Genomic DNA, 15,896 nt, shown 5'->3' with positions numbered 1-15,896 from the left:
AGACTAACTCAAAGAATAAATGCTTTAAGCATTAGCACGTAATATTCATATCAGATATGTAGCCATATACATTTCATAAATTTTGTTTTTGAGGAATTGATTATTTCAAGAGGAGTTATATCTGGATTTAAAATGTTCCTGATCTTTTAAAGTATTCTTAGCAAGCAAAGTACTTGGACAAGTATCTCCAATATTCAACATAATTTTTTTTCTTTTTTTCTTTTTACTGGACGCTATTGATTGGATGAGCACTAATTTTTACTATCTACCATGGCCAGGCCATACTCTCTGTTCTTAAGAAGCTTAAAGTTTAGATGGGAAGGCAGACAAACAAATCAAGGATTATAGAATAGGATTATAAGGTAGGATTATACGAGTGGGTATTGACTGACTACCTCCCCCCAAAATGGGAGTGGAGTGTGGGGAGAGAAGATTGGGGAAGGACATTTCAGAAAAGAGAAATAATAGCTTTGAAGATTCTGAAGTATAAAACATCATGATTTAATTGCAAATACTTTGGTAGGGCTGAAGGAAAGGGGGAAACGAACAAATTTGAAGTTTTTTTTCCTTCTTTTAAAGCAAATTTATAGAAGCATAAATCTTATACAATAAAATGCACCCATTTTTAGAGTACAGTTTGATAAATTTTGAAATACTACTACCACAATAAAGATATAGAACATTTTCAACAACCCAAAAACTTCTCTCATGCCCCTGTGAACCACTAAGACAACAACTGATCTGCTTTCTGTTACTATATATTTGATTCCTTTAAAGTTTCATTAAAATGGAATTGTATAGTATGTACTCTTTTGCATCTCCCTTCTTTTCCTCAGTGTGATGTTTTCGAAATTCATTCCTGTTGTTGCAAGTATCAGTAGTTTCCTTTTTATTGCCAAGTAGTATTGCACAGTAAAAACATCCCACACTTTATCCATTCAACAGTTAGCAACCATTTGCATTGTTTGTAGTTTAGAGCTATTATTAATAAAACTGATATGAACTACTATGTTCATGTCTTGGTATGGACATATGTTTTTATTTATTTTTAGTAAATATTTAAAGTGAAGTCCTCGGTCAAATGGTAATTATATTTTTTAAGTTTATTTTTAAAATGCTAGAACAATTTCCAAAATGGTTGTGCCATTTTAGTTACTGTTTGCACAGCATAGTTTTTCCACCCTTTTATTTTCAACCTATTTGTGTCTTTGAATCTAAAATGTATCTCTTGTGGAAAGCATATAGTTGGATTTTTGTAGTTCATTCTGCCAATCTCTGCCTTTTAATTGGAATGTTTATTCCATTTATATTTAATGTAGTTACCAATATGATAGGATTTACATTTGCAATTTTGTTATTTGTTTCCTTTATGTCCTATGTCTTTTTTGTTCCTCTATTTCTTTATTACTGCTGCCTTTTAAATATTTACTAAAAATAAATAAAAACATATGTCCATACCAAGACTTGAACATAGTTTTTAGTGTACCATTTTACTTCCCTTGTCCTTTCTTTAATTAAATATTTTTAAAGTATTTTCTTAGTGGCTGCTCTGGGGATTATAGCTAACAAGTTGTAACAATCTAGTTTGGATTAATACTAACTTTATTTCAATAATATATAAAAACTTGCTATAAGATAGCTCATTCTCTCCCCTTTCTTCATTTCTTTCTTCCTCCCCACTTTGTTATTATCATACTAATTATATCTTTAAACATAATATGCTCATCAACACATATTTATAATTGTTTTATGCAACTGTCTTAAATCAAATAGAAGAAGAAATAAGTTACAAATAAAACATATTTATATTGTCTTTTATATTTATTTATGTAGTTACCTTTAGTTACAGGTGTTCTTTATTCCTTCATGTGAATTTGAATTACTGTCTAGTGTCCTTCCATTTCAGCCTGAAGGACTCCCTTTAGTATTTCTTATCAGGAATATTTCCTAGTGACAAGTTATCTCTATTTTTGTTTATACCTACATTTTGGGAATGAATTAATACCTCTTTCACTTTTTATTTTTTATTTTTAGAGATGGGGTCTCGCTCTGTTGCCCAGGCTGGAGTGCAGTGGCATGATCAGAGCTCATGGCAGCTGTGAACTCCTGCACTCAAGCAATCCTCCTATCTCAGCCTCCCCAGTAGCTGGGACTGCAGGCCCACACCACCAAGTCCGGCTAACCTTTTAAATTTTTTTGTAGAGACGAGGTCTTGCTATGTTGACTAGGCTGTTCTCAGATTCTGGCTTCTAGTGATCCTCTTGCCTTAGCCTCCCCAAGTACTGGGATTGTAGGTCTGAGCCACCATGTCCAGCCTCTCCCTCATTTTTGAAGGACAGTTTTGCTGAATATAGAGTTCTTTTTTATTTTTATGCTTATATTTTGAAAACTAGACATTTAAAATAATATACTGTGGTGGCTCTGTAAATCACATTCTACCCCTTCCCCAGGGAATGCTATTTTTTCTGTTGGAGTAGTTTCTGGCTTAGTGACCTTTCTGAACTCATTCTTTTAAACTCTGTATTCTTAATTGTGTGTGACCACTTAAGTTTTTGCTCAGTTAGCTTAGTAGTCAGTTCACAATTGGACAGCAGTTTCCTTAAAAACCTTCAGCTAATAAGACTCCCAGTCTTTCCCCAGGGGCCTAGTATGTGTTGGGACATGCCGTCAATAGTCAGCCAGACAGTTTATAATTTTGCCTTAGCCTTCACTTCTTGTTTGTGCAGAGCCTCAAGGTCAGCCAGAGGTGCAAGCTTAGGGTCCTCTCAGGTCTTTCTTGAGTATTCACATAGTCCTAGGCATGTGCACATCCTAAGCATGCATGCTGGATTCCCAGGAATATGTCAGAATTTTTCGAAGCTCCTATGACTATCTCATTTCCCAACTAAATACTTTAGTATGGCTAGAGCAAAGAGTGCTCTAAAGTTGAGGAGTTTTTGACCTTTATGTTGAATGTCATGGAGAGCCACCAGTAGAATTTTAAGTTAAGAAAGGGCATGACTGTATTTGTATAGCACAAAAAGTTTTTGTCAATGAGGTGGAGAATGGATTGAAAGGGGACAGACTGATAGCAGGAAGATCAAAGAGATTATTGCAGCATTCTAAGGAAGAAGTGTGGACGGTCAGAATTAAGGCTGAAGTAGGGAGTATGGAGAAATGAGAGTGGAGCTGGATTGGAAAAGCTATTATGGAGAACAGAGACTTTATGGTTTCTAGAGTGATTAATTGAGAGGTTAGCGGGGAGAGATGAGTAACAGGCAAGTGTCTATTTTCAGGTTGCTGATTAGGGAACTTAGTTGGAGGATGAGTTTATTCACTGTAAAAAGTGAATACAGGAGGCACAGGTTTGGGAGGAAGCAAAAAGATGTGGATACAACTATAATTAATATTACCTATGAGTAAGACAATTGTGTTTTTTAGATAGAGATGTAAATACCTGAGAGGAAGAAGTCAATGTAATTGTGCCATTCAAAACACAGCTTTGGATCCAGATGCTGTAATCGCTCCTCTCCTTCCAGTAGATTCATCACCATTCTTCATTTAGAATGCTTTAAAAATGCTTGTTATTTGAAGCATACTTAATAAAGTGACAGAGACTTGGTAAACATGTTGCCCTGAAAAGAGACTTGGAGTGTATCTGGACTTAAAGTGTGATATAAACTTGCCAATAGTCATTTCTTGGGTAGTTTTGCTTTTTGAAATCCTAAACGATTCCTTAAGCCCTGTAAACCACATCGAGCTTAAACCATGTGGTTTGAACATTTGGGAAACGTTACTTTTCCCTGGAATCCAATCCTCGCAACGCGGGAAAGACAAGAAGTGGGTAAATGGGACTATGGAAAAGAGCGTCTGACCGTTCCCCTCTAATCATACCGCTCACTTTTCTTTTTCTGCTCCTCAGATGACTAAGTCAAGTGAACCTTTTAGTTTCTGAGGAGGGTTACGATGGCGATTAACACCAAAACGAAAGGGGTCTGGGCTCCGCAAAACTAACAGTTCCATTTCCTAGCCCGTCACCTCGCGGGCTCGAGGTGCCGCCGTCCCGGATCTCGGCGGCCGCAGGGGAGCGCGGAGGCGGGGAGAGAAGTAGGACGTCCGAGGGGCAAGAGCAGCCGCGGCGCCCACTTCCGCCTCGCTCTGCGGCCGCGCCGTCTGTACCGCGCTCTCCTGCCGGGACACCCGCCCGACTCCCGAGTCCTCTCCCATCGGCCGTCGGGGGAACGGAAGCCGAAGTAGAGCAGTGAACCCGGAAGTGCTTCGCGGCGGAGGCCCGGGCAACTCTTTTGAATGGAATCGGGCTGATTCATCGCCGGTTCGCGGAGTCAGAGCTGGGTCGAGTCTGAGGCGCTGCCGCTGCCGCCGTCGCGTTCGCGTCAGCGTAGTGGCAAGCACGGGGGTACAGCCCGCGGCATCCCATCCTCGTCTGCTTTCAGGTAAGACCCAGCAAACAGGTCCGGGAGGCCCGGGAAGGCAGTCGCGGTAGGCCGCTGCCCGCCCCGTGCTTTCCTGAGTCACGTTGCCCAGCCGAGTTGCCACTGGAGGCCGGTGTCCTGAGGGAGGAGCCCAGGCTCTTTCGTACTCTTCCTCGACTCCCCGGGGTCTCTGGCAGGGTCAGGCCGGGATGTGGTCTCCTTTCTCCATCTCTTTCTGCTTGGCTGAATTCACCACATCTTGGGAACCTGTCTTCCCTGTACAGGGAAATCCCTTGTTTATGGCCTATTTGCCTGTGCTTTGTCGATAGTTGTTCCTGTGTTGAAAAACTTCAAAGCAGGCAGGGGAAACAAGGGAGAGAGAATAAAATGAATTTACCCGTTGAATGCATGTTTGCTTTATCATTTGCCCTTCTTATAGGCCTTGACCCTTTTTCTTAGTGTTAGGTTTTCAATTGCCTTCAAAAAATAAACAAAAATCCTCGCAGATGCACTGGTTGTTAACCTTGAATGTCTTCAAAAGAAAGTGTGGTTATTCCTGCTATGCTTGCTAAGTTACTTTTAATATTGTCCTAATTGAGTAGTTGTTAGTGAATTGATTGCATTTCCTGTTTTCATTAAAGTACAAATCTCTTGGAACTTAATTTTTCTGGGGATATAGCTATGTGTCTGTCAAAAGAATAAAAATGTGAACTTTTCGAAAGAGTCGAATTTAGTGACTAACTGAAAAATTCTTGAAATTAGAGTAACCAAAAGTTGATAAAAGTTCCGTGAGAAAAGCAGAGGAGAGGCTTTAAAAATTAGTAGAAATATAATTTAGTGTGAAAATGTTTCTTTTCACCACTCACAATAGTATGTTTTTAGTAGTGCTGACTTAATGCGTTTGAGGAAAACATTAAGACAGGCAATAATAATGTTGAAATCACGAAAAAGTGAATACAGTTTTAGTAGCAATGATTAACATGATGGCTTTCTTGTCATGTGAGGCTGCCAACTGGCTTATTTAAAGTTTGAATTATATATGTTTTAAGCAAATTACATGGGTTATTGTGCACTGATAGAGATTAAGATATATAGTGGTTCAGAATTAACTACGGTTAAGGTGTGTTTAGTGAAGTAGTATTTTGTGAAAAGCCTGAATGTTGTTTTTAATTTGTCCGAGAATAAAATTAAATCTTGCCAGGAGAAGAAACTTTGAAGTCATGACCTTTTACTGATGCCTCACCTGTTGAGTTCAGGAGAGTCTCTCCACTCCCCCCGCCAGCCCCCCCCACCCCCCACACACCAAGGTATTTGGTAAATAATATATTGCCATTCTCATTGAAAAGCTGGATTTTAACCTCTCTGACATGGGTTCATCCTATTTTTAAACTTGCCATATAAACCTTGTGCCATACAAACCTTGTGCTTAGTATCTAGGTTGAGAACCACATGTTTGATAATCAGTAACAAGAAGCGATTGTGCTTTGTTTTCATTTTTATAACAATGTTTGTTTCATAATTCATTGTCCACCTGTGAAAGTCTTGCCTGAATCCTCATGTGATTTCGTGCTCATGCACTTGTCATATGCTGTTTGTTGCACTTATTTTGACATTTCATATTCTACTTTATGATACTTTGCTAACCCCGTCTGTAAAATAAGAGAATTTGATTAAATAATCTCTTCCGGTTGTAAGGCAGTAATAATAACAACAACATCAACAATGTTTATTGGGTACCTGGGATGTTCCAGGCATTATGTTGGATACTTTAGACTTATTCTTACAACAGACTTGCTAGGTAGGTATTATCCCCATTTTATAGATGAGGCCTAGAGTTTAGAAGAAGGTAACTTGTTCCAGATCATCTAGTGAGTAGATGGTGAAGCCAGGATTCAAATCTAAGTCAGCTGGTTCTAGGGGCTTTTCTACTCTACATCGCTATCCTTTCACTTGACATATTTTTTATGGGTTTATGTCAATCCCCCCAACTGTAGCCCCTGTAGATTATAAATTCCGTCGGTGCAAGCCAGTAAATTTCTTGAGTACACAAGATAGTGTAGTTGGCTCTCCATATCCTTGGATTATGGGTTCAACCAACTGCAGTTTGAAAATATTTGGGGGAAAAAATTGCATGTGGACTAAACATGTACAGGCTTTTTTTTTCCCTTGTCATTATTCTCTAAATAATACAGTGTAACAGCTATTTATATAGCATTTACATTGTATTAAGTATTATAAGTAATCTAGAGATTACTAGATATACTGGGAGGATTAGCAGAGGTTATATGCAAATATTGTAGTATACCATTTTATATTAGGAATTTGAACATCCACAGATTTTGGAATTCAGGAGAGGTCCTGAAACCAATCCCCCACAGATACTGAGGGACTACTGTACTCAATAAATGTTTTACTTGGATGCTGAAATTAGGAGACTCCACAGTAGATGTTTATGATAATTCCATGCTCACTCTTCTAAGCTGGGGATAATCTTGCTTTCAAAATCCTATTTATATAATTAAGTTTAATGTTGACTGTAGATCTTCCACAAAAAGAAAAGTCCTTAAGAAAGTGAAGAATTCCCAGTTACTTTCCACAAATCAGAAAATTGAAAAATTACAGATACAGTGAGATCACAAATAAGGAGTAGTTTAAAGAGGATTTAACATCAGTCTGAGAATTAATAGTATTTAATTGCAGAATGTATTGGGGAGTAAAAAAATGAACAGTGAACTAGGAAACAGAATGATAAACCTGAATGTTAAGAACTTAATGATTTTGGCTGGGCGGGCATGGTGGCTCACACCTGTAATCCTAGCACTCTGGGAGGCTGAGGCAGGTGGATCGTTTGAGCTCAGGAGCCTGAGCAAGAGTGAGACCCTGTCCGTACTAAAAAAATAGAAAGAAATTAGCTGGACAACTAAAAATATATGCAGAAAAAATTAGCCGGGCATGGTGGCGCATGCCTGTAATCCCAGCTACTGGGGACGCTGAGGCAGAAGGATTGCTTGAGCTTAGGAGTTTGAGGTTGCTATGAGCTAGGCTGATGCCACAGCACTCTAGCCCGGGCAACAGAATGAGACAATGTCTCAAAAAAAAAAAAAAAAAACCACTTAATGATTTTGTTTGAATTTTATGAATTATTGGGTATCCCTGGTAAAAAGTTTGAAAAGTTGAAAAAAAAATTCTCATGTTCCAAGTCCAGATTAATATAATTTTGAAGGATTTACTTTCTAGAGTTATCTATGATTCCATACATTTCCTATAAATATTTGAAAATAGATTTATTTTAAATTCAACACGAACATGCTCAAACAATACCAGATTCTAATCAGTTATTAACTTGAGAGATAAAGGAAAAGTGGAAAGTCAACAACGTTTGAAAGTACTGGGGGTTTTTTTTGTACTATTTTTACCAATTAGTGTTCTAAACATTACTGTATGTATGACATCATATTAGGTATAGTCTACTAATGTTTAAAGTTAATTATATCATGAATGAGCTTTTGAGTCTTCTGCTTTTTGATAGGTGTAAAAACTTGGTTTAGATCCATAGACCTCTGTATTACTTCTATTTCTAAGAATTGAAAGTGTTCTCTTTTATGTTAAATGTGTGTATAACACATTCCCTTTGTGAGCCTTTTTGTTAAGTTGTGGGAATTGCAAGTCCCTGTCTCCATTGTGATTGATGAATTAATTAATTATTTTTAGGTGCAGGGTCTCACTCTGTCACTCAGGCTAGATAATAGCTCACTGCAACCTCCAACTGCTGGGCTCAAGTGATCCTCCTGCCTCAGCCTCCCAAGTAGCTAGGAATACAGGTGTGTGCCACCACACCCAGCTAATTTAAAAAAAAAAATTTTTGTGGAGATGCGTTCTGGCTATGTTGCCCAAACTGGTCTCCAACTTTTGGCTTCAAACAGTCCTCCTGCCTCAGCCTCCCAAAGTGCTGAGATTACAGGTGTGAGGCACAGGTGCCCAGCCAGTGTGATTAATTTAGTACTGTGAAATATGGTGAGGTGTTTTGCAACCCACTAAGTGACAAACTACGTGAGGAAGGATCTGTGTTGGTAGCTATGTTCATAGGATGGTGGTGCTGATGACAGCAACTAGTGTTTATTACTTATTATATGCCAGGCATTGTTTTAAATGTTTTTTATGTCCATTATCTTCTTTAATCTTCTGATCAGCTCTATGAGGTAAATGCTATCATTATCCCCATTTTGTAGGTGAGGAAACTGAGGCTGAGAGAGGTGATTGACCCAAGCAGATAGAGCTAGTAAGTGGTAGAGCCAGTTTTTGAATCCTGGCACTCTAGCTGCAGTCATAGCACTTACCCTTCATATGCTAGGAAAAACAGTCATCACTATTTGCCATCTGGGTCTGGTGGACCTTTTTAATTTTTTTACCCCTTTAGGACAATTTATGAATAATTTACAGAAGTAAAAATAAAGGGATTGTGAAAAAAAACTATGTTGGAAATGTTAATAAAGCTTAAACATAGCACATACAAATTTTTATTCTGTATTTTCTTGGTTTTGATGGTATATGTACCTGAAATGGGCAACATTGTTTGAATGTAATTAACTGCTAATCAGCTATCATGCATGAAGGTGGAATATATCTGTCTTGTAAAGATCAGTTCCATATTTCAAATACATCTCTAACAGGCCTTAGCTTATTACTTCTAGTTTTTCTTTTTGCACGCTCTGTGTGTGTGTGTGTGTGTGTGTGTGTGTGTGTGTGTGTGTGTTTATGTGTATGGTAAAATATACATCACCTAAAATTTGCCATTTTAACCATTTTTGGTTTACAGTGTCATTAAGTACATTAACAATGTTCTGTAACCGTCACCATGATCCATCACCATCCATCATCCATCACTGTCCATGAAAACACTGACAGCTCATAATTTTGTTGAAGAGAATGGCTATCATCTTTGCTCCATAATTGCAAAACATTCTTATTTTTACATTTATAAGCACCAAATAGAATTAGTGCAGTGATTTTTAAAATTCCTACATTATCTACTTCCTTTTATTCACCTTTTTGTGTACTTCAGCATTTGTTGATATGTAAACTGTATCACCATCATAAAACATCAAAGAATATGTTACACATCTCTAGCAAAAACGGATTCTTGTTGCAAAATAGTGTATGATGAAGTACTTCTTGAAGTACATACTTATCTAGTTAGATAAGAATGTAATTTCTTTTTTGATTTTAGAAATATATTGTTCACTCATTTGACCCTTTTTAAAAGTAATTTATTGAGGAGGAAATTCACATAACATAAAATTAACCATTTTGAAGTGAACAGTTCAGTAGCATTTAGTCCAATTGCCAGTGTTATACAATGACTGCCTCAGTCTACTTCCCAGGTAAAATCCCTTACCCATTAAGTAGCTTTTCCATTTTCCTCCCTTCCCCCAGCCCCTGGCAACCATCAGTGTGCCTTCTGTCTTTATGGATTTACTGGATATTTCATATATATGGAATCACACAATATGTGACCTTTTGTGCCTGGCTTCATTTATAATACATAGTATTTTGAGGTTCAGCCAAATTGTAACATGTATCAATACTTTGTTCCTTTTTATAGCTGAATAACATGCCATACGTTCCCTTGTGGGTGTATAGTAGAATTTGTTTATCCATTAATCCTTTGGTAGACATTTGGACTATTTCCACCTTTTGGCTGTTGTGAGTAGAGATCCCATAAATGTGCATGTACAAGAACTTGTTTTGAGTATGTGTTTTCAATTCTATGGGATATGTACCTGTGAATAGAATTGCTGGGTCATATGGTAATTCTATTTTTAACTTTTTAAGGAACTACCAAACTGTTTTCAGCACTCACTGGTTCTTAGGTTTGAGAAAATTAGTCTAGGATATTGTCATCTCAAGATGCATAGTCTGTGATTTTGTTTATATCAGTGGTTCTCAATTGAGAGTGATTTTGCTCTTCCAGGGGACATTTAGCAAGTTTTGGAGACATTTTTGATTATCACAACTAGGTAGGTGCTACTGGCATCTAGTGGGGCCAGGGATGCTGTTAAACATCCTATAATGGGCTGGGTGTGGTGGCTCACACATGTGATCCTCCTAGCCCTCTGGGAGGCTGAGGCCAGCGGATTGCTTGAGGTCAGGAGTTCCAGACCAGCCTGAGCAAGAATGAGACATATTCTCCCCCCCCGACCCTCGCCCCCCCAAAAAAAAGAAAAAAGAAAAATTAGCCAGGCATGGTGACATGCGCCTGTAGTCCAAAAAACATCCTATAGTGTACAAGACAGCCCTTACAACAAAAAATTATCTGGTTCTGAATGTCAGTAGTACCGAAGTTAAATAAACCTTAGTTTGTATTATCAGTTATATTGTCATCAGAGACTAGAGTGCTGTTATATATCTCCTTTGCATGCACATTGTGATTCTCTAATAATTGTGAAACTTTTCCTCCCTTTGCCATTATGGGTGGCAAATAAAAAAAATCTGAATTCTCAACTCTGTTCAGTAAAAGCTAAAAAGAAAAAAAAAGACTACAAAGACAATGTCTCTAGTGTTTTATATCTTTTTGAAACTTGAATCAATGCTTTGACTAACACAATAAGAACTGAAGGATGATGTAATAGGTATAATTTATTGCATTATTTTAGACAATTCTTACTCTTCCATTGTATTATTTTTGTCTTTTTTGGTCATAATTGGGAATAATTAAGAAATGATGTACTAATTCCTAGCGTGATAAAATAGCAAACCTTCAAGAAATAAGAAATTAATATCACTAATGTTCTATAATACATCATAGGTTTGTAATAATGGTGTAATGAATCCCTATAGTAATTGTGTGAAATAATGAATTTTGTTCTATTTAAAAATATGAGTAAATTTTCTTTTTGTTCTTTGAAAGACCTCTAGAAAGGCTAAAACTTATGAAATATCAATCTTCAAAGTTAGTGCTCAAGAGAGAAATATACAAACAAAATCTTCGTACAGGGCTATGTTCTTTAGCTCCCTGCGATGATAGATCATTCCGTACTCTCAGGAAATGATTATTAAAAAGTGGCTTTGATATCTAATTCATTTTTAGGAATTTTGATTCTTTTAAAAATTTTGGTGTAAAAATTTTCTTCTTAATTATCAAAATAATTGTATATTATTTTATTTACTTTTTTTTAGGAGAGAAAGAGAAAAAAATACCTGGGAAAATTATACCTGCCAGAATTAGCAAGAGCTTGTGTTAAGAAGAAATTTGTCAAACTCCTCAACAAACTGAAGCTTAAGAGTTATAGTTACTGATCAGGTGAGGTTTAAGAATGTATTTTATGTTTAACTGTTCTTTCAGGGTATGATAAAGAGATACTACGAAAATATTATTTTAAACAGACATCCAATTATGACTATGTGTGATAGATAACTAGATTTTAGAAACTAGTGTGATTTAGAACATTTATCAATATATTTTACTTCCAAATTTAGTATTTTCATCAACCCTGGCTGTCTTAAATGTTTTAATTTGTTAAATGTTTTTCCTGTTTGCTGAGACATCTAATTTTGCTAAAAAAATAAATTTGACCTGTCAGATTTTCTTTCCCTCTGCTTCCCACATCACTCATGTGTATTCACAGCATCTGGAGTCTGTGTAAAGTCATCAGAAACAACAGAGGGAAAATAGAAAAGCTGAACACAGTTGGGAATCAACTTTGGCCTAGAATGTGTATGTTCTAAAGTATACTGTATGTTTTTTTTTTTTTCCCCCATTGGTTCTTTAGGTTTATAAGCTTGAAATGATCCAAAAGAAATTTTTTTATTCTTTGGTAATATATTTTAGAGAAATGTCTTTTATATTTTAAAATATACAGGGTTTTTTTTTTTCTGTCTGCAGCCTTTAAAAAGTGCTATGTATTGAATGTCATATTTTAGTTGAGTAATTTTAAAGAGAATTTTCTGGAGATTTTATTTGTAAATGTTGCTCTTAGGAGGATGAGTTAAGATTGTGAAGTGGAAATTTTGTCTGGACTATCAAGTTTTCTTATTTGCCGTTTCATTTTTAAAAATGAATTTTTAAAATTGTGAATCTCACGCACATTATGTTATGTTAAACAAGCCAGACACAAAAAGTATGAGATTCCATTTATACAAAATTCAAAAACAGCAGAACTAATCTGTGCCGTTAGGAGTTGGAATTTTACCACAAGAGACTGGAAGGGGACTTAAGCAGCATTTCTGAGGTGCAGATAATGTTCTGTTTTTTGAGCTAGGTGATGGTTACATGGGTGTATTCACTTTGTGACAATTCCATGGCTGTATCATTTGTGTTCTTTTCTATATGTGGGTTTGAATAAAGCTTGCCATATTAACATTGTTAAATATTAGTAGGATTAAGTTGTTACCAGGATTCAACAAACATATTTAGGCAGTAATATGATAATCATAAGTACATTATTGAGTTTTAGTTTGTATAGCAGTTGTAACTAGTAAAATAACATGGATTAATGGTGAAGCTAATCTGTTAACGTCTAATTTAGAATATAATTTGTAATGAAACCATTTTCTAAAGCATATACTTAGGAAGAAGAGAAATTTCAGGGCATAGTAGCAATTTTCAAGTAGAAAACAATGCTTTATTGCATTTGTTAAGTAGTTGTACTGCTATTAATTTTTATAATTTGATTGTAAGGTTACATAAGTACACTTGCTATTTCTTTTCTTAATTTTTTCTGGGTTTTTCAAGCTTATAAGATTATCTTCTGTAGTTATTCTAAACATTAAAAATAAATCAGATTGATATTTCACAGTTGATCCTCTTCGTATCTGTCAACTCTGAAATGATAATTGAGAATGGCAGCTGAATTTCCTTAGTGAAAAAGGTGTATATTTCCACAACATCTGAAATAACACAAAATATCTGTGTAAGTTCTAGGACACTATCTTAACGCATTTAATGTTTACGCTATAGTATTTCTTTTAGTATAATGAGTTCATTTTAAAAAAGCCTTTGATGCTAATTCAGAGATCCATAATCTGCTCACAATGTCTTTCACATGTAGTTTTGATGATAACTGACAAGCTGTAAGTTAATTAGCACAGAACTTACTAATGAGGATGTTAAAATTTAATTTAAAAGTGAGGTTTTTTATTTGTATACTCTGGACAAATTGAAGGAAATTCAATCATACATATGATAAGCATTTCAGGCACTTTTTCCTTATTCAGGTACTTTATTAGATAACAATAAGAAAATATAATTAACTTAATGATTGCAAAGTTTTGAAAGTATGCTAAGATTGCTTGTCTTTAAAACTGGGGATAACCCAAAACCAAAGCAGTAAAATAAGGTCTGTTAATTAGCATGGAAGACAGCTTCTTGAATTAATATGTGGTGTTAATTAACAGGAAGTCTGATGTTGTGTTGTAATTACCACCAATATTTTTGACATACTGAGTGACTGAAGGTGAATTATATAGATAGCAATTGAGTAAACACTTTTGTGCTTAGGAACGTTTTCTTTTGTTTCTGTTTTCTAGAAATATGGACAGACTTCTTAGACTTGGAGGAGGTATGCCTGGACTGGGCCAGGTTAGTATATAGACTCTGAGTATTTCTTTGTAAACTACGAGCCTTTCTGTAGTTAGCCAAAGAGAATGAAATCACCCCTAAGAAAAATCACCTGACAGATAGCTTTATGGCAAGAAGCTTACCTTATTGCTGTTTGTAATGCTAAATAACATGTGGAAAACATTTTCTATTTTAACTTACTTTTTCCTAGGAATAAGAATTTTTCTCTATTTGCTTTGTTTAAAATTTTGGAATATGTGAGATTATCAAATTGCCTTTTAGGGAAAAAAGAACGCAAAATACATTATTTCTAGGTTTACAATATAAATTTTAGATGTAACACATGAAAAAGTAAACATGACATACTGTTTGCCAGATCCAGAAAATGTTTGTGTAGACCCATAGAATGTTTGTGTGTGTGGTCTTAACACTAGTACATTGCTGGTAATAATTACGATGCATAGACGAATTGATAATACCTTTTTTCCTTAAAATTTGGTACATAATAGGTTTTCTTTATAATCTTATTAAATGACCTTTCAGTTGTCAGTTGTTTTAATACTATCATCACTTATCTTGTTCCATGCTGCTGGGCAAATGTCCTCTAGATAGATTTCTGTCTCAGGATATTCACTTCTTTTTGTTGTTGTTGTTGTTGTTTTTAAAGAGATAGGGTCTTGCTCTATCGCCCAGGCTGGAGAGCAGTGGCTATTCACAGGTGCCATCATAGCACACTGCAGCCTGGGACTCCTGGGCTCAAGCGATCCTCCTGTCTTAGCCTCCCCAGTAGCTGGGACTATAGGCATGTGGGACCATGTACCAGCTTTAGTCGCCAGCTTTCCCTTATTTCTATTTTACTATCGATGGTTTTCTCTTTCTTTATTGAAAGTAATTTATATTTAGTATAAGAAACACAGTTTTCGATCGAGACTTCATGAAATTCTCAATCTTATTGAGGCATTTTTATAAGGACTCTTTGATTAAGTATATCATGGTTTATTTTAGAAGTTGAGAATTTTTTTGTGACCCTATATTGCATCCTTGAATAAATTCCTATTATTTTCATTCACTTTTGTTTTATTTCTCATGTTTCTTTGCTGTCAGCCAGTTTCTTCATGATTTTTCATTTTTGTAACGTATTTGTAACCCATTCTCTAAAGAGACCTATGCCTCTCTGAACTTGACCCTTAAGCTGCTTCTATTCTTTTGTAAACATTCTAGATTGCTTCTAGATTTTCTCCAATTTATTCTGAAATTAGTAATAATGTTAAGGCATATAAAAATGTCAGGAGTGAACTGAGATTGTATGTAGGTACTGTAAATTTACCTGCAAATAATTGTAAATAATAATAGGTAAAGACGTTGCCTTAGCATTCTTAAGGAAAATTGCATCACATTTAAATACTGAAATAACTTACCTTAAGCACAGATAGAATAAATTGACCTACTTTTAGTTCTCTTTTAACTAGACTTCAATATTTCACACTTACTATCTTAAAACTTTATCTTACATTAGCTTTTATCATGCTTCCTTTTTCTAGTTCTCATTATAGTGTCCATACCAATATATCCGTCTTAGACATCCATGCTGCAGAATTGCTGGATGTGAAATAATAGTTTTACTGACCACAAATTGAGCTGTATGTATCATATCTCAGTGACCACTGCAAACCGTTGTATAAAGTGGAAAACTAAATGTTTATATAATAATCTCATTGATTTCTGATTATTTAATCAGCCCTTGTGTCCTCAGTTTGTCTCTTTGAATTTAAAAATATGTTACTTAAGAATCTGTTATTTCAAATATGTATATATCATCTCCTCAATTAGATGACAACCTCTTAAAGGAATAATTTGTGGAGTTCTTATTTCTGTGGTATCTCTCTTATAAAATACTAGGTATTCAGTTATTTTTTTCCTGAAATTTT

At 35.6% G+C, this 15,896-nt stretch overlaps 1 protein-coding gene across 1 annotated transcript in view; it reads left to right on the top strand.

Moving 5' to 3' along the window:
* Window positions 1-4,345: 4,345 nt before the first annotated feature.
* The window catches only part of PSMD14 (proteasome 26S subunit, non-ATPase 14), a 101,645-nt gene continuing 90,094 nt past the window's right edge, over window positions 4,346-15,896 (top strand). Inside the window, exons 1-3 of the mRNA XM_045559946.1 lie at window positions 4,346-4,433; window positions 11,589-11,712; window positions 13,938-13,989. Of these exons, the coding sequence (XP_045415902.1) occupies window positions 13,942-13,989 (48 nt within the window). The 5' untranslated portion in view covers window positions 4,346-4,433; window positions 11,589-11,712; window positions 13,938-13,941. The remainder of the gene's footprint in view (window positions 4,434-11,588; window positions 11,713-13,937; window positions 13,990-15,896) is intronic.

This window comes from Lemur catta, chromosome 8 (genome assembly GCF_020740605.2).
Source record: "Lemur catta isolate mLemCat1 chromosome 8, mLemCat1.pri, whole genome shotgun sequence".
NCBI classification, from domain to species: domain Eukaryota; kingdom Metazoa; phylum Chordata; class Mammalia; order Primates; family Lemuridae; genus Lemur; species Lemur catta.
This window is presented reverse-complemented; position numbering and strand designations above follow the sequence as displayed.